The 24196-nt window shown below is 44.0% G+C and overlaps 5 protein-coding genes across 5 annotated transcripts; all 5 read left to right on the forward strand.

Annotated features, from left to right (window-relative positions):
• Positions 1–5920: 5920 nt before the first annotated feature.
• Positions 5921–6275, forward strand: KVR01_011905 (uncharacterized protein; the record flags this gene model as incomplete). The annotated part of the gene is made up of 2 exons (XM_044787573.1): positions 5921–6058; positions 6201–6275. 2 exons carry the CDS (start codon positions 5921–5923, stop codon positions 6273–6275), a joined length of 213 nt encoding a protein of 70 aa, XP_044638986.1.
• Positions 6276–8504: 2229 nt separating this feature from the next.
• KVR01_011924 (uncharacterized protein) lies at positions 8505–10209 on the forward strand (the record flags this gene model as incomplete). The annotated part of the gene is made up of 4 exons (XM_044793296.1): positions 8505–8572; positions 8924–9194; positions 9270–9549; positions 9809–10209. 4 exons carry the CDS (start codon positions 8505–8507, stop codon positions 10207–10209), a joined length of 1020 nt encoding a protein of 339 aa, XP_044639005.1.
• Positions 10210–15674: 5465 nt separating this feature from the next.
• KVR01_011834 (uncharacterized protein) lies at positions 15675–17074 on the forward strand (the record flags this gene model as incomplete). The annotated part of the gene is made up of 2 exons (XM_044786106.1): positions 15675–15743; positions 15800–17074. 2 exons carry the CDS (start codon positions 15675–15677, stop codon positions 17072–17074), a joined length of 1344 nt encoding a protein of 447 aa, XP_044638915.1.
• Positions 17075–19228: 2154 nt separating this feature from the next.
• On the forward strand, positions 19229–20925 carry KVR01_011962 (uncharacterized protein; the record flags this gene model as incomplete). Its single annotated transcript, XM_044794284.1, has 2 exons — positions 19229–19354; positions 19447–20925. The coding sequence occupies exons 1-2, from the start codon at positions 19259–19261 to the stop codon at positions 20923–20925; spliced, it is 1575 nt and encodes a 524-aa protein (XP_044639043.1). The 5' UTR covers positions 19229–19258.
• Positions 20926–21640: 715 nt separating this feature from the next.
• Positions 21641–22689, forward strand: KVR01_012018 (uncharacterized protein; the record flags this gene model as incomplete). The annotated part of the gene is made up of 2 exons (XM_044788634.1): positions 21641–21755; positions 21824–22689. 2 exons carry the CDS (start codon positions 21641–21643, stop codon positions 22687–22689), a joined length of 981 nt encoding a protein of 326 aa, XP_044639099.1.
• Between the last annotated feature and the right edge of the window lie 1507 nt (positions 22690–24196).

Raw genomic sequence — 24196 nt, forward strand, 5'->3', positions numbered from 1 at the left:
ATGCAGGCAAATCCCATCACAAACCAAGGGCATTGTTTCGAAGCTTGTCAGACCCAAGCCTCATTGGTGTGCGTTAGTTAGTAAGACTCCAACCGAGGCGGCTCGCCCAGGCTGCATACGTACTTGGAGCTACTGTGTAGCATTCGTCATGATCAACAGCTGTGCAGATCCATGCATTGAGGGGTCAGTGATCCCAATCACGCTTAGATTCACTCGTACGAGTGAACCAGTCATTTGGGAGGCCTGCTTCGGCTTCGTCACGATGCCCTCACCCCCAGACCGGGGCCACATGCTTCAATACCGCACCTGCCTCGAACAGCCTCCCTTCAAACCCGCCCGTGCTCATTTTTTGGCCTGGCCTCGCAGTTCTCAACCCTTGCCACACATCGATGCCTCATCTTAGTGCACGCGGTGGAGCGCCGCGGTGGATTACGAGCCGGGGCTCGAAACTAACCGAGTGGACTAGTAGCACAGCATCCGGGCGAGATGGATCTGGCAGGACTGCCTTGGCCCCAGTTTCTGTGCGCAAGCGCCTTGCGGGTTTGCACGTCCACTCTATGAATCCGAACCGAACTTGCAATGCGGGCTTGGTGTATGTATTGCCTCAAGTGCTGAGCACCGAGACATAAGGCTAAGAAATCTACCCGATGCCACCGCACTGGGCCATCATAATTCGTGCATCCCAACAGCCGGACCTTCAGTATTGGCATATCGATGCGACCTTCAGTGCCGAGGTGCACCAATCTTGGCACATTCAGAAACTGCCCAGGTGCACAATAGTTAGGCTGTGTGACACCTGGTGGTACAGTATTAAGAGAACGGAAATTCGCACACCCAAAATTAGAAGGTGCACACCCTCCCTGCTATTTAGCCAATTAGAGTACAGGATTTCATAGAATCTTAAAGTCTTTAAGACTTTAATAAATAAGTTCTCTTTATAATTTAAGATTATAAATAGAGTGAGTTAGTTCTTTAAGAACTTAAATTATATTTAGGCTTTAATTATATTATATTTATTATTTTTTTAGCTTTTAAATTAACTATTAATTTATACTTTAAATATAAAGTTAATAATTATTTAATATATACCTTTAAATTTATCTATATATAGAATTACTAACTTTCTTTATAAAGCTCTCTTTTATTATATTCTTTATATATTATATAAAAGTAAATAAATCTTTAATAATAAAGTAATATATTTAAAGAAGAAAGATTTAATTTTTAAATACTTAGACTTCTACTTTCCTTATATAATATTTATTTAATATATAATAAATAAACTTTATTTAATTTTTAAAAAGTTTTAATCTTTTATAAAATTTATATAAAAAACTTTCTTAAATAAGTTTATTATTATAATATTATTATTCTATTAATAATTATATAAACTATTTATTTTTTAATTTTACTATTAAGTTAAAATAAATAATTAAAATCTTAAAAAGATAAAATATAATATATCTTTTAAAGATTAACTTAACTAAGTTTATTATATAAAACTTTTTATAATAACTTTATAATTATCTATAATACTATCTATTATTAGAAGATACCTTCCTATATTAATACACTAAACTATACTAGTTTAGGTTAGTGCTATTAGTCTATTAAAAGTTGAAGTTATTGTGGATTATAGGTTAGTTTTAACGCCGTTAAGCACTATATATAAGGTTGCTATATAACTTAAGTATAAGTTAGCTAAAATAGGTGAAGATAAAGCTACTATTCCTCTAATTAGAGTTTTAGCTCTACTCTATAAGTAAACACCTATCCATTCACTTTACTACGTTATAAATAAGACCACTTAAAAGCAGTCGCTCAACCTATTATACCACTAAACTAAGATATAATTAGGTAAGGTAACTATACTCTATTATTATATATTATATCTAAGTTTATAGTTCTAATAGATTTATAAAAAAAATAACTATTAATAATTAGATTTATAATTATATAAAAGTAGATCTCTATTTTAAAAAAAAGTTATTATTATTTAAAATAATTAATATATTTTTAAAGAAGTTAAAAGATTATAAGTTTAATTTAAAATAAATTAAGATCTATAAGAATTTTAAACTTAAACTTAAGGGTTCTAGTTTAAATTTAATTTATTTAAAGAAGAAAATATTAAATAAGTTTAAAGAGATATTTAATTAAAATCAAAACTAAATTAAATTATAATATAATAAAATAATTAAATAAAAATTAGTTAGAAAATTATAATTATAAGTTTTTAACTTTATATTTAAAAGGAATTAATAATTATATATTTAAAATAAAGATTATAATATTTATAATTTATTTAATAAAAATAAATTTAAATAGTTATATAATAATTATATTAATAAAAAAGTTAATTTATTAAATTTTATATTATGAAATTCTTTTATAAAAGTTATTTTAAAATTATTTTAATTTTATTATATAACCATTTTACTAACTTTTAATATAATATTATTAAAAATAATATTTTTAATTTTATTAATATAATATAAAGTTTAATTATATATTTATAAATTATGTTTTTATTATTATTAATATTATATAGTTTTACTTTTATTTTATATATATTTAAAAATATATATAGTACCTTTATATAATAATAAGTATTTAAAACTTAACACTTAAAAGAATATAATATTAATAATAATAGTTATAATATAATAAATACTTATAACCTTAACTTTATAATATATAAATAAAGTTAAAGAGTATTATTTTAATAATAATATTAATTAAAATTATAAATAGAAGTAACCTATAATTTAATTATTATAAAAGTTATATAATAAAATTAAATTTAAAAATAGTCGCTATATAAATAAATTATATTAAAAGAAGTTTAATTAAAATTATCCTTTTAAATATATATATATATATATATATATACTTTATAATAAAACTTTTATTAAATAAATATTATAACTTTTATTTAAATATATAATTAACTTTAAAAACTTAAAATAAAGAAATAATTTATAATATATTACCTTTAAAACTTTTATAATAAAATATTAAAACTCTTAAAAAGAGTCTTAAAAGTAATTTATAAAAAAATAAAAAAAAAGTATAATAAATTTATTCTCTTTAAAGTCTATACTTTTATTATTAATAATTATTAACTCTTTAATAATATAAAAAAATATAATAAAAATAAAGGAAAGAATAGATTTAAAGTTCCTTTTTAAGAGAACGGAAATTTATATACCTAAAATTAAAAGGCACACACCCTCCCTACTATTCAACCAATCAAAGAATAGAATCTTAAAGTCCTTATAACTTTAATAAACAAGTCCTCTTTGTTATTTAAAACTATAAATAAAGCGAATTAATCCTTTAAGAACTTAAATTATACCTACCAACCCTACTTATAGCCCTCCACTATACTTCACACTCTAAAACTCACCCCCTTCACCCTAGCCAGCCCTTTTATAAAAGAAATCTTTATATAAAGTATCTCTTAATTAGCAGATAAGTATACACCTTCCAATTCTAGGTGTGTAAATTTCCGTTCTCCTTTTTAAAAGGATTATAAAGATATATATAAAGCTATTAAAGACTTTATATATAAGCTTTAAATTAGAAAAGAAATAAATAATTATATAGTATAAAAGAAAAATATAATATAGTTAAAGCCTTATTAATATTATATTTCTTTAAATATTAAGTCTTAAATATTTATTATTATATAAAGGTGCTATATATATTTTATATATATAGGAATTAAAAATAAAATTATAAGTTATATCTATTAGCTCTACTTATAGCTCTCTACTATACTTTACACTCTAGAGCTTACCCCCTTCACCTTAGCTAACCCTTTCATAGAAGAAGTCTTTATATAGAGTACTTCTTAGTTAGCAGATAGGTGCGCGCCTTCCGATTTTGAGTACGCGAATTTCCGTTCTTAATAACAACTACAAACCCCCTCAATTCGACTTTCTCGTCTTTCAATGAGCTCCGAAATCGTGTCCAATCTTCAGTGGCGGTACAACGAAAACGGCTGTCTGTCTTTTATCTTTTCAGCTTGCGTGTGCCAAATTTCAGCAATTGTCACGCCTTCTCCGCCAAGTCGGAGTCAACAGCGTCTTAGCGCCGTGTACCCTGTTCAGTACTTTCAGGGTGTAGGGAACCAGTCCTACTGGTATGGGACTGGCGGCGTATTCTGTGCACAGGTGGCCAAGACGCTCGCTGCCTATCAATATCCCACCTGTAAGAGTCGGTGTCCAATGTAATCATTCCTCGGTAAAATGAACTTTGGTTTTATCTGAATGGGCCGTACCCGACATTGAGAATTTCGAGAGCCACCTAGGTCTTGATGTAATCGGGCATCCTCTCTAGGACGAATTCTGAGTATCTCGAACTTCGTGATCATGCCCAGAAACCGGAATTCGTCACAAGACAGGCTAGCCAATGCGCAGCACGTAGGTAGCTGGTTTTGCATGTCACAAAAACGCCTTGTTGCCTATCACCAACATATCGATGAAGAATTCAGATTCCTGCTTATTTTTGGGGTATTGATAGACCGGCGCTCGTCATTTAACCCAAAGGGGTGCTATCTCATTCCATCGCTGAAGCCCTCCTCATACTTGGAGTTATCAATATGTTGGAAGGTCTCATCAACTATCCAGAGTTCTCTTACCTCGAGCTAAGAAGATACTGCAAGCCTCTTATTATCAATCGCACGGGAGTCTCTAAAATGAACAATGCATACCTTAGACATGGGATGGATGGGTCTCTTCGACGCGGAGGACAGTTCCTGTACCGTACTCGCCTAGTTAAATAAAACATTTTTCGTTCCTTGTCGGGGTTTGTATGGTGACTACTGCTACCTTAAGACCTTACGACTTTGGCACAATTATGTGGAATTCCTAGTGCGAGGACATTTGCTTCCTGAAGGCCTGCAGGTTGATGATCGAGTGTTTCAAATTTTCCAATTTTTCGATCCACTCCGTTGGCTCAAGTGCTTCTACCTGACAGTAAGTGATATCTAGCTTCACTTCTATTCCGCATACGTCCGAGGACATACATGAAGCCTTCATGCAGTGGTGAGCGCCCAACACCCATTTTAAAATATACAGTGTGTCAATAACAGTGGAAAACTAGCCCTGAAGACCCTAATAAAGAGATCTATAAGTACTTCTACTAATACTAGTCAGTAAGACCTGGGAATTACTACATATTAACACTAGGGAAGTTGGTACGTTGGAGAGTTCTAGGTAATGGGGAGGGGGTGGACAGGATCCGCCGCTGCAAGCAGATGTCTCCCTACTGGGGATCGGGGCAAGCTCTGATGCCTGGGACAATTGGGATAGGTAATATGTCTGTGATTGGGGTTTACCAATTGACGAACGCATTCGCAGATCATGTGAGTCAGGAATTCTTGGCGGATCAAATACCAGTCGCATCAATCTACCTCATTCTACGACGATGATGTCCTGCCCGGACAAGGTACTATGCTTCCAAATACACAGAGCGCGCGGCTATATACACCTTTCCGATCAGTAGCTAAAACTCAATTGCGGGCGGTCGTTTGGGAGCTACAGCTAGTTGAAGCTTGCTTGGCGGGCGGGAGTCGGCAACTTGCCCCTTTTGTATCTAGGCTGAGGGGAGCGCGAGATTAACTGCTCAGCCTTACTCATGCCCTGACGTTCCATGTTTATTGAAAGCGTGACGTTTCAGACAGCTTGTGCCTGAACCTGGGAGATCTGCATGCGTTCGTCCGAGTCAGGGCGTGTATGCTCCGCTGTGAGTACCTCACGTGGCATCTTTTCAAAGCTATATAAATGATCAACATAAGTCACCAATTGTTATCCAGCTCACACTCCATACTTTCACCAGTCTTCTATTCTACAAATTCGATACAGAAATTTTAGGGCGAGCCTAAACACCAAAACTCCCACAACTAAAACACAACATGTATCTGCGCAACATCTTCGCCGCGGCATCCTTTGTCGCCATGGTCGCCTCCGCCGCGCTGCCCGAGGACAGCCCCTATGTTCCTGGCTTCGACAAGTCTTGTGTGGAGAGCTGCAAGGCGGGTGGAACTGCAAATGTACGTTGAAATCAGATCAATTGATGTTCGGTTTAAAATTAGCTGTCGCACCCCCAGGAGAGTCCACGGGTGCGGCCAATTAGGCGTCCCCGTGGCCAGCTCCCCAAGTCCAAGACACTTCCCAAGCTAACGTATGCTACAGGACAACTGCTACGGATGGTGCCCTCAATGCGATGCGAGCCTGAGCGACGAGTGCCTGGCTGTGGATAAGATCTAGGCTGATCATCAAGTCGAAGGAAAATGGAATCCAAATTCTCATTGTACATATACGGACATGGGTGTGTTGGACATAGTGTCGAGAAATTGTTTGGGGCGAAGGTTGCTTAGACGACCGAATTACAAATTCGCCGCTAGAGTCATAAAGTGAAACAAATTGTCACCTGATAAGTCCAGTCCACTTTTTGATGCTGCGACGCAGCGTTCTAGATGAGCCTGGTTCACCACGACGCCAGGTCACTGCAGATCAGACTCCGGGCCGTAAACTCTAAGAGCATCATTGCATCCCAGTAAAGTCGAGGCTGAAGTCCATGTCGCATTTTCCGGGGATCAGGTTAAGTCAAGATAATTGTATTCAGTCCGAGGGTGCATTCATCGTGATATAAGAACTAATTACGTGCTTATGGCAAGAGGTGGCGTCACTTTTGCTTCTAATAGTACAGTGTCATTATTCGTGACATCTTTGCAGAAGGAAGACAGAAAGGAAGCTACCAGCAACCTTGCTGCTGTTTGCACCAAAACGGGCAACCAAAAGGAACAATGGGGGGGGGTAGTGGTGTGTAGTCTATTTGCTAACATTTGAAGTTAACTCTAACTGACCGGGATAGGGAACAGTTCCTCCTGGAGGAGGAACCCCCCCGAGCGCGCACGGACCACCACACAATAGGCAATGGCAAGCCCTAACCCTTCTCACGGCCCAGCCCTCCTGCTCGGGAATCACTTCAAGTTAGGCAGCTGCACAGGCAACGCCTCGCCTTGGAGGCCAGGCAACTACGAGTTTGTAGGAATCAACAAGCCACACACCTACATCGTCAGTCTTCAGAATCAACGTGATTTCTGTAGTGCTGCCAAGTAGTTGCGGGTGGAATACACACTGCCACCCATCTCACTGGCAGTTACCACCTGGGCAATTGCTGCGTTTCTCAGGTTTGGCATACAAGAATAAAGGTTGAAAGACTACGAATCATGAACGGTACATTATACTTTGATTCCTTCTGCATGTCACATGCCGGTTGAGGATCTGCTGTATAGAGACGCACCGTGGAAACATTTTGAGCACAGGGAGGCAAGAATCGTATCCGAAAGTGTGCCGCGGACCGAAGATACTCCGTGAGATGGGACGAGTTTGAACCTTTTGGACTCGGATTGGCATTATTGGTTGTATGATGGGAATAGTGAGATCAATCGGGGCGCTCCCCAGTTCTTGTCGTGTAGTTGCAGTCATCTTAGAGCTTTGGGAGAGACGTGGTCGACGGAGTATACTGCACCTCACATGGGCAAGACTTTCGCTGATGCTGCTGTATGTCAATTTAGGATACTTAGTAGCATCCAATAGGAAATTCGTCATTAAATTCTGATTCGATCAATGTAGAGCGGGGGTACAGGACGTTCAAGTTTCTAGACGTTCACAACAGCAGCATTTGTAGCAGACTCGGAAGGACACAGACTGGAGGCATGGGTTGAGCTGGTAATTTCGGACATCGAGGAGACTAAGTCCCGCCAACTACTAGTAGCACAGTCGCAGAAGGACGGAAGATCCAAAACAAAAACACAAGATGACCTGTCCCTCACGCCACAGATCGTATGCTTGGACCTGCTGAGGCGACAGCCGGACATAATTCTTACCTGTGAACTTAATATTCGCATGAACTATCCCAGAAAAAGAAAATAACCCCAAGATACGCAGCAGCAGTGGCTAACCTGTCAAGGAAGAGACTTGGGAAATCATTCAGATGTGATCCGAGCACCACGCCGGTGTTCTCCTGTTGCCCCACCAAGGTAAAGGTATTCTCCCGACTCCGACGCCGAAGTAAAGAGAAGTGCAAGCTGCTATTTTTGATAAAATTCTGACGTCAACGACGTCTGTCAAAAGAAATATATAAAGAAGAATCAATCTCGGTGGAGAAGTCTTCGAGATATCGTCAACACACTCGTCAATGAGCAGTTCATCAACCCCATCACGTATCAATCAATAACTTTCAGCTCTTTTTTTTTATAGAATAATAATCATCATGTCTGTACCTCAGAAGTCCACAGTTCTTGTAGTGGGCGGTGGCCCGGCAGGTTCATACGCAGCTTGTGTCCTGGCCAGGGAGGGTGTTGACGTTGTCGTTCTCGAGGCCGATAAGTTCCCAAGGTGCGTCACTGATGTCTCGAATGACACTGATAGTACCAAGTCGCTAACACATGGCGATCAAGGTACCACATTGGAGAAAGCATGCTTGCGTCAATGCGATACTTTCTGAGGTTCATTGAGCTTGAGGAAGCCTTTGATAAGCATGGTTTCGAGAAGAAGGTGTGTACTGCTGACCCTAGCTCCTTCATTGAGTGCGTCTGAATGTGGAAACATCACTGACCAGCACTGACGTTCAGTTTGGAGCCACTTTTAAGATCACTGACAAGAATCCTGCCTGTAAGTGTCCAGGTCCCGCTTCTATCCCGCGTGACGATCACACTAATGCAAATTTCCACATCAGACACGGACTTCTCAGTTTCCCTCGGTCCGGGTGGCCATGCATGGAACGTGATTCGATCAGAGTCGGACGAATTGCTTTTTAGATACGCCGAAAGGTGTGGCGCCAAAGTCTTTGATGAGACCAAAGTTGAAGAAATTGCTTTTGAGCCATACGACCAGGAAGGATTTGACAGGAAGATCCGTCTTGCCAACCCTGGGCGCCCAGTGTCAGCAACCTGGTCACGCAAGGACGGTACTACCGGTACCATCAGCTTTGACTACATCGTTGACGCTAGTGGACGCAACGGTATAATCTCCACCAAGTACCTCAAGAACAGGAGGCTTAACGAAGCCCTGAAGAACATCGCCAACTGGACTTATTGGAAGGGTGCGAAGCGTTTCAGCCCTGGAGAGAAGAACGAAAACTCACCATTCTTCGAGGCCTTGTCAGATGGCAGTGGCTGGGTCTGGGCCATTCCTTTGCACAATGGAACGCTATCATGCGGTATTGTCGCCCGGCAAGACCTTTTCTTTGCGAAGAAGAAGGAGACTGGGCTCAGTGGTGCTGAGTTTTACAAAGAGTACTTGAAGATGGCGCCGCAGATATACGACATGGTTCAAGGCGCAGAGATGACATCTGATATCAAGCAGGCCAGTGACTGGTCTTACAGTGCTGGTGCTTATGCCGGTCCTCACTTCAGACTGGCAGGCGATGCAGGCTGCTTCATTGACCCTTACTTCTCGTCTGGTGTGCATCTTGCCCTTACTTCCGGACTCTCAGCAGCTGCTACGATCCAGGCTTCTATTAAGGGCCAATGCAGCGAGCTCAGCGCGGCTAAATGGCACACTACCAAGGTTAATGAGGGTTACACGCGGTTCTTGCTGGTTGTCATGACTATTTTGAGACAGCTGAGATCGAAAGGCACTGCCATTATCGGGGAAGAGAAGGATGAAGGCTACGACAAGGCGTTCAGTTTTATCCAGCCTGGTAAGCAACATGATGCACTACTAGTCGCCGGCAGACCGAACATCACTACTGACACAGTAATACATAGTCATTCAAGGTACTGCCGACACAGATGTGGAGAACAAGTCGATCCAGAAGAAAGCCGCGGAGGGTGTTGAGTTTGCCCTCGAGACCATGAAAGCGGATAAGAAGACGAGCGAACAGGCGATCCTCGAAAAGGTCCAGGGGGCACGAGATCGTGTCGAGGAGATGGAGAAGCTCAACGAGGAGGAGCTCGCCACCCTCGGCGCCATGGTGCAACGCAATCTGAAAATGACGGCTAACGCACAGAGTCTCAATGCCATCGCCAATGATGTCATTGACGGCCTCTCAATTGATCTGGTGCGCGGGAACTTGGGTCTGGTGAAGAGGACTAGCGAAGAGGCGACTGTGACAGGCAAGGCCTCCCTCATGACTTCCGAGCAGATGGACGCTTTGGAGCTCAACCGCACAATTACTGTGGACGCGTCCTAGCTTCCAAGGTTGATAGCGACAGAAGTTTCGTATAAGGGACGGTGAGACATATCCGTAGAGCCATCAATGTAGATCCCGAAGTTTTATTAGAACTAGAAAAATGTTTAGTAGGACAAATAAAGGTTTATTAGAACAAACACCTGTTCGGCAGCACAGATAAATGAATATTTGAATATGCACAAGTTCAAGTTGACAATGATAACTATTTAAACAAATTGTATTTATTCCTTCCCTGTCATATCCCATATTTGAATATTACTTAAACATCCATAAAAAGCTCTTCCATCAGCCCATGGTCTATGTGGACGCGTATATGGGAAACCACGTCGCTGACTCTATCACGCGCATCTCCTAGTTCCGTCCAGCTCGCCTTTGTCCATGAAGACCAGCCAGCCGGACTCAGCACACTTGGAGTCCATATGAAATTGTAGGCCATTGCCTAAGCAGTCCCCATGTGTGCAGATAGGTGTCGTGGCCGGGCAAAAAATGGCAACCATTAATCTTACTCGAGACTGAGCATCTCAATCGGGTCTCTCAGAATTCAATCAAAACCAGCTGAGCTTCCCCCAAAGAATTATCATGGTGTGTTCAGAGTCCATATTCACATCACCAATCAGGTACTCGCCCTAGTACTAAGGAGGCGTATTAGCAGAAATCTACTTTTCCTCATAAGGACAGCCGGCTCGTTACCGTTGGAATTAGTCTCCACCGGAACACCCAGATACGGGATCTTTTACCATAATGAATCAGTAAGATTTTGAAGTACCCAGAATCTCTCAACTTTCCGTATCAAAGCACCCAAAACAACGATGCCGGCCGGAACGGCAATGTTGCAACGCCACGACCACCGCCACCGCTACCGCCAGCAACCTGGTGCCACTCCCTCTCGCTGACATCCAGCAATGTCCCGCCGCCGCCAAACCAAGCTGCGGCGACACCGACTCCTCCTGCGCCCGCGCCCACGTCGCCCGTTTGTGCCGGCGAGACGCTGCGGGGTTGCAGGTGCGAGACGGCAGAGGACCGGTTCCCCGCGGGGCAGGAGAGAACCGCGGGCTGAGTGTGGCCGCCGGACAAGAACGACGCGGCGTATGTGGTTTCGCTTCTAAGCCGGACAGCGACTACGGGGATGAGGCACAGACACGGGCACACCCAGCAGGCAGCAGCAGCACAAGCAGGTTTACCGCTACCTATGGCCTACCAACCAACCTGCCAACATAGCGGCCACGGGTTTGTTCCTACGGGATCACTATGGGGCTATGGGTGATGAGGCAGCGATCGGTGGGCCAGAGTTGACGCATTCGAGCTGATCTTCGACAGGGGGAGCGATCCACCTCGCCGAGTCACCCGTTTCAACTATTGATGTGCCTCCGCGAGAGGAACTTCAAGAACACATTCACGCGATCCATTATTCGTCAGATTTTTGTACCGCAATGATATATGAGGCAGCGTTCTTAGAGATAATCAAAGGTCACTGGCGCCCATTTAGGGCCTGGTTAAATTGACTTTTGCAAAAGCGCCGCATACTTTGCTGCGGTATGATCTATTCAGGCAACAGCCATGTGCAGAAAAAAGTTAGATTCACTTTTGTCAGATTCAAGAACTCAAAATAACGGGCAGAAAGTGCGGGTTGTACGCAAACATTCCAGGACAAGCTGTAAAGTATTACACAATGCAAACGTAATTGTCTATCTCAACTAGGAACAAAGGGACATTTGTCGCATCTCCTGCAAGAAAGCTGTTATAGTTCTTACTACCCATCTCTGTCCTCCTACTTCGAACCAGCCTATGTGACCACCTCGCTCCGTAGCACATAGCACAGCGTACTCTGAGCCCTCAAATTCCTCCTTAGGCACAGAATCGATGACAGCAATTGGATCGTCTTCAGAACAAATTGCAAAATAGGGGACCCTGATATCACGAATAGAATCAACGCTTGAGCTACCTCTATAGTACGACCCGACCGTTGAGTATCCCCACATTTCCAATTGTGCCACTTTGTCAAATTCGTGTAAATACTTCGCTCCACGGACTTGGTCGATATCAATAGACTTGTTGAGCGAGAGCTGGGAGACGTGCTTGAGAAACAGCGTTTTGAGCGATGAGCCAAGCGCGCGGAGGTAGAGGCGGCCAATCCAGGACCGCCGCAGGAGAATATTGCCCGTGTGAAGGTCGAACGGGTTCGAGATCGAGACGGCGGCGCGTAGAGGACATGAGGCGCCTTGTTCACCGAGGTATCTTGTGAGTATGTTGGCACCTAGTGAGAACCCGATGGCGTACAAGGGGCGGTTGGGGAACATGCGCGGGAGCCAGGATGTGAGTTGCCTTAGGTCGTATGTCGATGCGGGGGAGTAGAAGAGCCTGCTGGTGAGCTTGTGGCCGGAGCACCCTCGGGAAATGAGCACACAGGCCTTCCAATCTTGGCAAGACTCGCCGCCATTCCGACCTGTGAGGGATGAGAGGAGGTCGAGAATGTAGGATTCGGAGGAGCCACCTGCGAGACCGTGGATGATTATCAGGAGAGGGCTGCAGTCGACCGAAGGGAGGCGTTGGAATTCCTCGGTCGTGAAATCTCGGCGCTGCGATTCTGGGTCATCCACAACAAAGTCGACAGCAAAAGTTCCGGGATATCTGTTATCTTCCTGTTCGAAAAGATGACGTCTGTATGATATTGGGGCGGAGCGGCCAGAAGACAGGTTTCCGGCTGTTTGAAGGTGGCCGTTGAATAGAAGTGGGCTGAGATGACAGGGTGATATGATGGATTTGCAAAGGTCTGCAAAGGGTCTCTGCCCCCCATCATCGCCCTGGAGTATGATGCTATTTTCGCTGTGATATAATGTGGTTTTGCTTGGCTTCACTGCTCTCCGGATCAAATAAATGACCGCAGTAGAGGTTATGAGAATCGTGAAGAGTAGACATTCACTCAGGTCGTGAGGTCCGCTTCTTTGGAGATGTTGGTAGTCCATTGTTTCCGTTGTTCAAGAGCACACAGGGACAGATCCCACGTGGATACAACAAGCTGGATGGTTAATATGTACGTGCACAAACATCTAGGTTTTTCTTTTGAATCAATATTTATCACCCCTCACAGACATTAGAACAGTTACTCAACGTTACTTATACATACAATACTACACAGCTAACTTACATATCATTAAGGGCCAATCGAATTCATAGAGCGTCAAGTTGAGTTGATAATACCAACATGGAGTAAAATTTTATATTTCGGATGCCGGGCAGCGCTTTTTCGAACTGAATCGCGGTGTCGCTGAGCTGAGGGTGGGTGTTACCTAGGTATCGGAGATGTGCAAGGTTCCCCTGGACCTTCTGAGGACCATCGACTTGGCATGCGCTACACGTTTTGACCGGCACGAGTCAGAACCCTCGTGCATACCTACCTAGTTAGGTAGGCATGCAGTGAAGTGAGTGGCATTAATAAGCGACCTCAGGATGCATCATTCGACTACCTGAATCATCCGGCTTGATTGAAGCCAGCAGCTCGGCTGCTTCTTCGCCCAAATCCCAGATCTCGCTCAGATACTAGATTCAGGATGACGGAGTAGTGGAGTCGCGGCCTTCCGTGCAGGAATCTATTATTCTAGGCGGTGAGAAAACCAAAAAAAAATGTTTTTTGTATCTCATGTGGGCAGCCTAGATCTCGACCCACTCCATGATTCCAACCACCCGGTTTAAGTATAAAATACACTGAATATACCTACTTTCTAAATTAGCCTATTAAATCCAACGGGATTTCTATTACTCTAACTCTATGCTTATAAAATAGGTTTTAAATTAAAGTATTATATAAAAACATTTAGTAATTATAGTTAAAACCTATTAAATCGCGCATTAATATAATAAAAGAAAATTATAGAGTATAATAAAAGATTTACTATTTCTAACTATATTTACTTATCGGTTATAGCGGCTAGCGATAGTAAAAAGTTAAACCTACTCTCTCTTTTAAAGGAAATTTTAATTTTACACTCTTTAGTAAAAGAAATTAAAATTTATATACTAAGTTTAATTTAATAGTTTAAATAAATATAAGCCTTAACTTTACTTTTTTAAATTTAAATTAAAGTTAAATAAGAAATTTTTAAAGTTATTTAATATTATTTATTAGTTTTAAGTTAAATAAAGACCTCTAAAATTTCAATCTTTCACCCTACCTACCCTAATAAAATTAAAAATCGCTAGCTAACTAAAATATTTCAACATTAAAAATTTCACTGGGCCATAGCGGCGTAGATACAAATTGCGGTATAAGGGCGATCGATCACTCCGAGTCCTTCGGGGCTGTTTCGGGTTCTTCGGGTCATTATCAATCATACACCCTGCTCCTATAGTCTTTCTTGTTAGCGAGTAAGTAGCTACGTTCGTTATACAGTAGGGCTGAAAAAGTTTTAGGACACTTCTTATTTTCACACCTAAAGTTACTAATTTTAATTTAGTATTTTAATATATTAGACATTAGTGGAAAATTTAAACTTTTAATATATATAAAAGTAATATATAAAAGTAATATATAAAGTATATTATAATATTTTTATAAATATTAAAAGAAATAATTTTAAAGCTTTATTAAATTTTAAAAATAATAAAAATAAAAATTTAAAAATTATTAAAAGTTTTAAACATTAATAACTTAAGTTACTTTTAAGAAAAAAAGAAAATAAATCTTTTTTAATCTTTATAGTTTTTTTAATAAAGTAATTATTAATATTTTTTTATTTATAAATAATAATTATTAATATTTATTATATTAAAAACATAATTATTTTTATTTATTTCTTAAACTTTTTTAATTAAATTTAAAATACTATTATTAAAAAGTATATTACTATTAGAATCTTATATAAATATTTTAAATAATTTACTTTAAATTCTTTAAAAATTATTAACTATAAGAAAATATATTAAATTATATTACAAACAATCTTATAAACTTTAAACTACTATAAAGTTAGATATATAAAGTATATCTAAAATATAAAGATTTAAATTTTTAAGTGTCCTGAGACTTTTTCAGCCCTACTATATTCCCGGTGCAGGTCGCATGTCATAATTACTCTCTGCCGCGCAGTACTTATGTTTAAATAAACAAATTCAGTATTTTACTATAATGAATTTATTCCTAATTATAATTTTCATTAAAATGATGGAAAATATCCTAAATAATAGAATGACGAATAGAGACAGTGTTTATTATAATAATTAGACGAGATTAATCTCTTAACAGAGGTGATACCGATGACGGAGAATACCTAGGTAGCTGGGAGCAAGGATGGGAGAAGATCCAAGCCCAGCACGTTTCAAGACCCTGTAGACTCACCACAACTTGAATCTGCGGTTCCGACAACTATAAAGAAGCAATTACCCATAACGAGAACTCCAGTGGCACCAGTGTCTCGGATGTTGCTTTTCACATATTTTTTCACACTGATACGAAGCTGTTACTAGGCGCAATGGAGACCGAGAGAACAGGGTTTCAAACCAAAAATGAGCCTCACCCATCCCAGCTGGTAGAGGGCGGCGTGAGTACTGATAACCCTGTTTGAGTTGCATACTGTGGGCTGAAAATATGACACAGCATGTGAACAAAAAAGCTGGCATTCGAGAGCTTCGTGAGGCGATTCCGGACTATTGCTTCACCCCCCACCTTTTCTGGTCCTTTTTCTATCTGATACGGGACCTGATTTATTCGGCTGTCATTCTCATCGCCTTTCACAAACTTCTTAGCATTCCCGCGGTCCTTTCATCCACTCCTCTCTACTACCTTGTCGTCAACATCTATGGCTTCTGTCAGGGGATAGTCTGGACAGGTCTCTGGGTTCTGGCCCACGATGCTGGCCACTCCGGCTTCAGCAACTCATCTACTCTCAACGATACAGTCGGCTTCGTCCTGCATTCGTTTCTCCTTGCACCGTACTTCTCCTGGAAGTCTACCCATCGCCGACACCACATTTACGCCAACCACATCGAAAAGGATCTCAATTACGTTCCTCCGCAACGCAACGAGTATGCCCGCAAGATCGGGGTCGCGGTAGAGTTCATCGATGAAGTCGGTGAGGATGCTCCGGTGGTTTTGTTCCTAAGGATCTTGCTACAACAAGTGATTGGGTGGAACTGGTACATTCTTTCAAATATCACTTGCCCTCCCTCCGCCGTCATCAAGAAGAACATGAGCGCTTGGCGCCATTCGCACTTCGATCCCTGGGGTGCGCTTTTCCGGTCTTCTGAAGTCATGTCTATCATTTTGAGCGACATCGGCTGTCTTGCCACAATATCCGGCCTTTATTACCTCTATCTCCATCTCGGCTCCTTCGAGGCCGTGTTCTGGATCTACATAGTGCCGTGGACGTGGGTCAACCATTGGATCGTGATGATCACCTACCTGCACCACACCCACCCCTCAGTACCGAAATACACCAGCGAATCCTGGACGTTCATCCGCGGTGCGACAGCAACGATCGACAGAGACTTTGGGTTCATTGGAACCCACTTCTTCCACCACATCAGCAGCGATCACGTCACGCACCATCTCTTTTCCAAGATTCCGCATTACTACTCACCGATCGCGAGCAAGGCTATTATTCCATTACTAGGCAACCACTACCATGGTAAAGGCACCTTTGGATATGACGATTTGAAGCTGGCTTTTTCACAATGTCAGTGGGTGGAGGAGGACAGGGAGAAAGATGTGAGATTTGGGCTGAGGAGTGAGGCGGAGCTTGGAGAGAAGGAGAACGTCAAGAACGGGGCCTTGTGGTACAGAAAGGGGATCAGTCCAGGACCCGAGTATAAGCAACGAGAGGCGAGTCTGTTTGGTACGGGTGGGAAGCTCAAGATAGAAGATGCCATATGATTGGATACGGTACACCGCATGCGTGTTGAGACGCGGTTAGAATCAATTGATACCCTAGGGTGGTTGCAACTTAGAAGGCTACCTAGGTAATGAACATCTGCATTCTGAAGGCCAAACTCAAACTTGAGATCCACAACATGTCGGTCAAGTGGTTGAATTGACTCTGACTTGTTCTTTGTTGGGAAGTCGCATCCTCTGGCAGCCAGTGCAGATCTGTCTCGTATAACAAGCAACCCCTCATAAAGCCGCTGAGTCGAATCGCCACCGCTATCTCATGAGCTCTTCAACTAGCCTCAATATTTTCTCTTCCAACTCGGCCACCTTGAGACTCAATGCCTTCCCTTCAAATTCAGTACTCTCATTAGTCTTATTTCTAGCGATCAGTCCCCCTGGCATCATTACAACCATTTTTGTTCCCGGAGCGCTGTTGTCACCCGTCTCAACGAACAGACACTCAACCGGCACATGGAGACCAGCCTCAGCATCTTTATTTAGGATCTCGGCCGCAATCAGCGGGTTGCCGAAGATGAAACGTATTAGACCCCCTCCCTTACGCGCATCAGTCTCCCTCGGGGTTTGATGGGATGACTCTACAATGGTGCGAGATGGCGAGGTGGACGCAGTGGGTTCGGCTTGGAGGAAGTGGCGGATCCAGCCAGAATGGTTCAATTCATAGAACAAGACAAATTGCCTTTTGTATGCGAAAGAATCTGCATCCAACTGCTCGAGCGTGGACTCGATAACTTTCCGTATTCCCTCGGCGCTAGTCTGAGATCTGAGATCCTTCAGGTCAACTTGTGGGACGAGTGTACGGAAGCGCTGTACCACAGTCGTGAATGGCGTTCTCGTGTACGACTCAAGACGGTGGACCGTGATTGGTTCTGTGACGGTGCCTTGTGGCAAGTTGGAAGGCGGTGGGATTGGCGCCATTGCTCGTTCGGTGTCCTGGCGGTGAGGTCTAGGTTGGATTTTTTAGGTGACCGGATCATCGGCTTCTACTTGCGGGGATCTTTGCTCGAAAGAAAAAAAAGATTGTGCATTGGTTTTCGATTTTAACTTTTATGCTTTCAATTTAACTTTTGCGGTGACTCGTCAGTGGGTAAATAAACTTCCGATACCTCTTACATTCAAAATGCCATGATAAGTGGTGGTCATCATTACCACCCTAGGTAATTTAAAACCTAAGGAGTATTATCGTAAATCGTGCTTCTTATTAGAAATTTAAATTTAATTTAAAATGAGAAATACTTATAATTAAAATAGATATAATAAAGTTAATTTAAATATTAAATAGTTTTAATAATTTAAGTAAAAGAAATTAAATTAATATAAAATAATAGAATAAAATAAAAATTAATTTAAATTTAGTAGTTTCTTATAATTATATATTTAATAACTCTTTAAAATATAATATTAATAACTAAGTATTCCTATTATTTATTATAGTCTATAGTAAATCTATTATATAAAGTAAGGTCGGTGCATTAGAGCAACATATATCTCTTCAACCCTCGTTTTCTACCTCATGAATCCTTGCGTTTATAATCATACAGCTTTACTAGTATTATAACTCATCCATTAATCCACCTCGCTTAGATCGACTAAGAGGTGTCACGAGAGGGGAAACAGAGACAAGGTAACTGTCCTCAATACATCAATTCAGATTAAGACGGCGCTACCTTCTATGTAAGGGGAAAGGTTTGAAGGGATCGCAGGGGGAAGGTTTAGGTCCTAGAGGGTATGGGCGAATGGGCAACACCGGATGACTAAGCAGGCAGCCAGTGAGGCCCCCAGTCACCCACGTGCACACACACTCACAGGACGTTCCAGTCACGTGGGGAATATGTCTCCACTTCGTGGAGTACACGAGATCGGCAGCATTAATTCCCTTCAAGCCTTATGACCTCGAATTATCGGCCATGTCGGCATCTGGATATAGCCTAGCCACCAATGAGTCGTAGGATCGCATGGTTGAACATGCAGCCACGAATCGTGATAATACCCGTGGACCTTATTGGTCCTAGTGCCGCGCAGACGGCTTCCAGCCCTGTTTTGCACTGCGTCGATCGAAAGCCTCCTCTCATGTGATCCGCAAGAGCCGTGGTTGGCGCAAACTACTTGCTACTACTCTGGTGTCATCCCCAAGCACAACCCGGCCATCCGATCCATTGACAGACGCCGACAATGACAGTGAGCACGCCGTGGGTGCACCTTTCCCTTGCAAAGGTGGACTTCCTCGATGCTTGCTGTGTTGGACTTTTCACCTTGGTCGTTCTCCCGGTGAGTTGAGCCGAGATCCCTTCTTGTGCCACCTGTTACCTCATCATACTGCGACGTTGTAGGAAATCCCTGCTGATGAGTGAACTTTCAAGGTTCTCACCCTCGCGGTCTATCGGCTGTACCTCCATCCACTCGCAACCCAACCAGGACACATCTTCACTAGATTAAGTGCCTGGCCAAATGGGTACCATGCCGCAAAGGGAGACCGACATACCTGGCTTCATGGCCTCCATGCCAAATATGGTCCCGTCGTCCGTTTCGCCCCCAACTGCCTATCTTTCAACACCACCTCTGCGATAGACTCAATCTACAAGTCTCGCAAGGCCAACATTATCAAAGCGGACTGGTACCAATGTGTTCGCGACTCAGCTGGAGGCTTTGAGAGCACGCTAACTGCCAGGCATAAGCCAAGGCATGGTGTCAAGCGGCGGCTGTTGTCATATGCCTTCTCAGAGAAAGCCCTGAAGGACTACGAACCGCTGATCAATAAGAACGTTGGAACGTGGCTGCGCCAGCTCGAGCAGGAAGCCAGCAGCACCGGCGGAGGGACAGTCGACCTCGGGAGGTGGAGTGAATACCTCATCTTTGACATCCTTGGCTATATTTGCTTCTCCAAGTCCTTCGGATTGTTGGAATCACCCGAGGGCCGGCACATCACACAGCTTGTGCCGCAGGCCACGAGATGCTGGTACACGATTGGCTATCATCCCCTCACCCAGCCTCTCCGCTATCTCCTCTTCAAGACAAGACTTGGACCCTACATCGGAGGTCAGTCATACCGAGACAATAGGCGATTTCGTGATTATTGTCTCAGCGCCCTAAAAGAGCGAAGAGGGAAAGAAAGCCAACCAGGTAAAAGCGTGCTGGATAAGGATATGTTTCACCACCTACTTAATGGCAGAGACCCGGAAACTGGACAAGCGTACAGCATTGGGGATCTGGCCTGCGAAAGCGTGCTGCTCATGGTGGCGGGTTCCCAATCGACATCTGGCGCCCTGGCAGCTACCATTCACTATCTGGTCAACCGGCCTGAGACCCTGGCGAGGTTGCAGGAAGAGGTGCGAAACGCCTTCCCGGGAGACCAAGAAATTCGCTACGAGCCCGGGAACAAACTCGCGCAACTCCCATATCTCAGAGCCTGCATTGATGAGAGCCTGCGGCTGACACCACCGACGCCGGGACATCTCCCTCGTGAGATTCTTACCCACGGCCAGCAGGTCGACAGCGTATGGGTGCCCCCCGGAACCACCGTAGGAGTTTCAGCGTACTCGGTTCACCGGAACGAGATATATTTCTCGGACCCTTACGAGTTTCGCCCAGAGCGATGGCTCAATGGTGACGATGGTAGCAGCTATCGTGGATCAAGCACGGCTTTCAATGCTTTCAGCGCCGGTGCGACGGGGTGTATCGGAAAGCAGCTTGCGTACATGGAGCTTTCCCTCGCGGTTGCTATGCTGGTCCGTCGCTTTGATATGCGAGTCGACCATCCCGGCGGGGCCAAGTATGAGTATCGAGTTAAAGACGTATTTGTGGGTGAAGGAAATGGTCCCCACGTACAGCTCGGTTTGTAGACTAGGCTTGGAGTGTAGCTATATATTTGAATTTTAGACAAACAAAAGCTGGTGGTTGGGTGGACAACCTGGCGTCTTCTGTCGGTCGTCGGGAGCGGAAGGTGGCCCCGTTTCCAACCCGTACCAAGGTACACTTCATTGATTGTACACGTTCGGTCCCTTTATTCAGTGGCAAATGCTTACTCGCGGACGAAGATCTGGCCGTAGGAGAGGAGACGTAGATGAACCCTGGGATAATTCACTGTGATGGTCGACGAGTTGGAGTTGATTTCCCTAGGTAGATCAAAGACAGCAGTGTCTCTTGCATGCTTCGGCCGATAGGATGACCGCATCTCTGATGTTGTGAAGGGGTCTCCTAATGACTCGTCGAATACATCTCGGCCGTGACCTATAAAGGAGCCGGCCTCCCACGGGCCGAGCGCGGCTTCTTGAGGCTTGGTGGATACATCTGACTAGGTCCCCTGTGTCTTGAGTTGATATTCTCCGGATTCCAGCACTCAGACAATGCAGTTGAGCGCCACAGCTTTAATCCATCCCATGCGGCTCCTCTTTTTCTTTTCTCTCCCTTTTTTCCGTTGCATCCGAATCTGGTGATCTATATCGGAGCATTTCTTGAGCTGTTGGACTATTGAAGAGGCGGTATCCCGATCCGATTCGCGACTTGGGATTCAGAGCAGCGTTCCATTACGGCGACAGTCTCTTCCCCCGTTTCGAAATGGCGTCTCCGGCGTCTCAGGAGCTGGTGCCGTTAGCCGAGGCAACAAAGTTGACAAGACTGGATTCCTGCGCGTACGGTGCCAATTTAGTATCAGCTTGGTGCATAGGCTTAGGTCGGTACTGCGTGACACTGCCCGTCTCCCAAGTTGCGAAAATCTGAACTGACGCGGAGCTCGCACAGTCCCCAACGGCGGGTATGTCGCCTCGGTGATCCTGCGCGCGGTGTCGCTCCACCTCGCAGACCGCGGGCAGCGAGACACCATCTCGTCGCACTTCGAATACGTCAACCCCACGGGGATCGGCCCCGCGGTCATCACCATCGAGGACGTGAAGCTCGGCCGGGCCGCGTCCACAGTCCACGTCACCCTCTACCAACACGACGTCAACCTGGCGGCGGCCCCGTGGCTCACCGCCCGCTCGCGCAAGAACGTGCTAGCCTACGTGACCAACAGCAGAATCAGCCTCGAAAGAGGCCTGACGCTCGACAGCGGGTGGGCCATGCAGCCGCCACCCAAGCCTGTTGACCTGAGCCTCCTCGAGCTGGGCCGCGACCCCCACTGGGTCCGGAAGGAAAACCCACTCGGCGCGCGTTTCACCTCGTTCGTCCGCACGCACAACAACCTCGAGCACTACGTCCCTCGCACTGGCACCCGCCGCGGCGTTGTGGACCTGTGGCTGCGCCTCAAGGGGAAGGGCCAAAGGTTCATGACCCACGACCTGGGCTACGTCGCCGACTCCTACCCCATGGTTGTCGAAGGGTGGAGGCCTGGGCCCGACGAGGAGCAGACGCCCTTTCGGACTGACGAAACATTTTGGTACCCGACGCTGTCGCTAAATCTCGACGTCAAGCGGTCGTTACCGGAGCAAGGGGCAGAGTGGCTCTTCGTACGTTGCTCGGCTAAGGTAATTCAGAACGGCAGGCTAGATTTGGAAGTTATCATCTTAGACCAGCAGCAAAACGTGGTAGCTCTAAGCAATCACGTCAACATGATTGTGTCGGCTGAGCGGAGTATGAAGAAGCGGAGTCACGACAGGGGGAAGATTTAGAAGATGCATGAAGAAGAGCTGCTCAGATTAGGAGTATGTCTTCTAGGGCCGCATTGTCAATGCATCCGAGCCAGCAGTTCAGCCGTATACCCAGATACCTAGGTATTAAGGAGGTAGGTTAGTGTCATCTAGACTTATGTTGTATCTACTAGGCCTTAGACATGTGTCAGGACAGATCCTTCCATCGCGAGGTCAGTCTAACTCATCCATCTGACCGACTTTATACCCAGGTACCGATTATATACGAAGAGTGTGTCTAGTAGAAGATAGCGAGGATGCTTGCCAGTGATTGCCCAACTTCCGTCACTCTTGCTCAATTGCCTCATGGGCTTTTCTCTCATGACGGGGATTCGGTTCTCCGGGATGCTCTTCAATGATGACGATGACTTCGTGAACCCGAACGAGTAGACCGATATGCAGCTGCCATTATTTGGGTAAGTGATGTTGACTTGTTTTTCTGTGGTCTGCACTTTGAAGCACGTCAGGAGGGTGCAATGGGACATTCGCTGAGGCCAAATCCACTGGGTGTCAACAGAGACCGTCTCCGACCACAGCGCCACCCTAGCACCCTCACTATTTCCGGACCAGACCTTGCCATTTGCAGACACAAAACAGCACGTCCATGCCACAAGGAGATATGAAACAGAATGCAATTCAGCCTGTCGTCTTGGGAACATGCAGAGGGACCTGAGAGCACTTGAGCAGCGGGGTTTAGCCCTAATGCAAGAAAAGATGGGTAAAGCAGCTGGGAAAGCACAGAAGAAGCTAGTATCGCAGGCATTCAAAGATTGCTCGACGAGACGCGGAACTATCCCAGGGCTATGAAGTGAAGATGGGGCAAGGTGTGAAGGAATCGAGTTGCGTGGGTCGTTGCTGGAAACACTGATGGCTGCCAAGACGAGAAGAGGTCTTGTGAGATATCTCACCCCACATGTTTGCACCGTATATGAACACCAACTGTCGAGCGCATCGAAGAGATAGCCTGGTGTGGAAGAAATCAGTGGCGAGATTGGCATTCTCTGACCACTCTACGACTAGATGAACATCCATTTCAAGGTCTTGCTTCGTGGTAACTCGACACAGGCATGACTCTTGGCGTACACGTTTTACATACCTAGGTACTGCGTGTACTTACCCACACCGTGGATGCCCATGTGTTCATACGCTGCCACGATGGACTAAAATTTCACCCTTGACGATTTAAACCTCGAAACGACTCGAAGCGGCGGATTTCGGGCTCCCGGAATCAATCCATGACCAGGTCGAAACTCTTCGTCATATTGTCAACGTTGTCCCACTTGACCTAATATGACTATAAAAGAAGTTTAATTAGACTCTAGAAGAAGTTCTATATAATAGAATAAACCCAGCCTGTCTATATCGAGCTTCTAGTAGATACCGATGAAGAACTTGACGATGTCGGAAACTATAAGCCACCAAAGCTAGCGTACATATGCAATAGACAAATGTTCCCCCTTCATCATCGGAATCCCGAGTCGCCAGCTGT

Source organism: Diaporthe batatas (genome assembly GCF_019321695.1).
Source record: "Diaporthe batatas strain CRI 302-4 chromosome Unknown Contig00017, whole genome shotgun sequence".
Classification (NCBI taxonomy): domain Eukaryota; kingdom Fungi; phylum Ascomycota; class Sordariomycetes; order Diaporthales; family Diaporthaceae; genus Diaporthe; species Diaporthe batatas.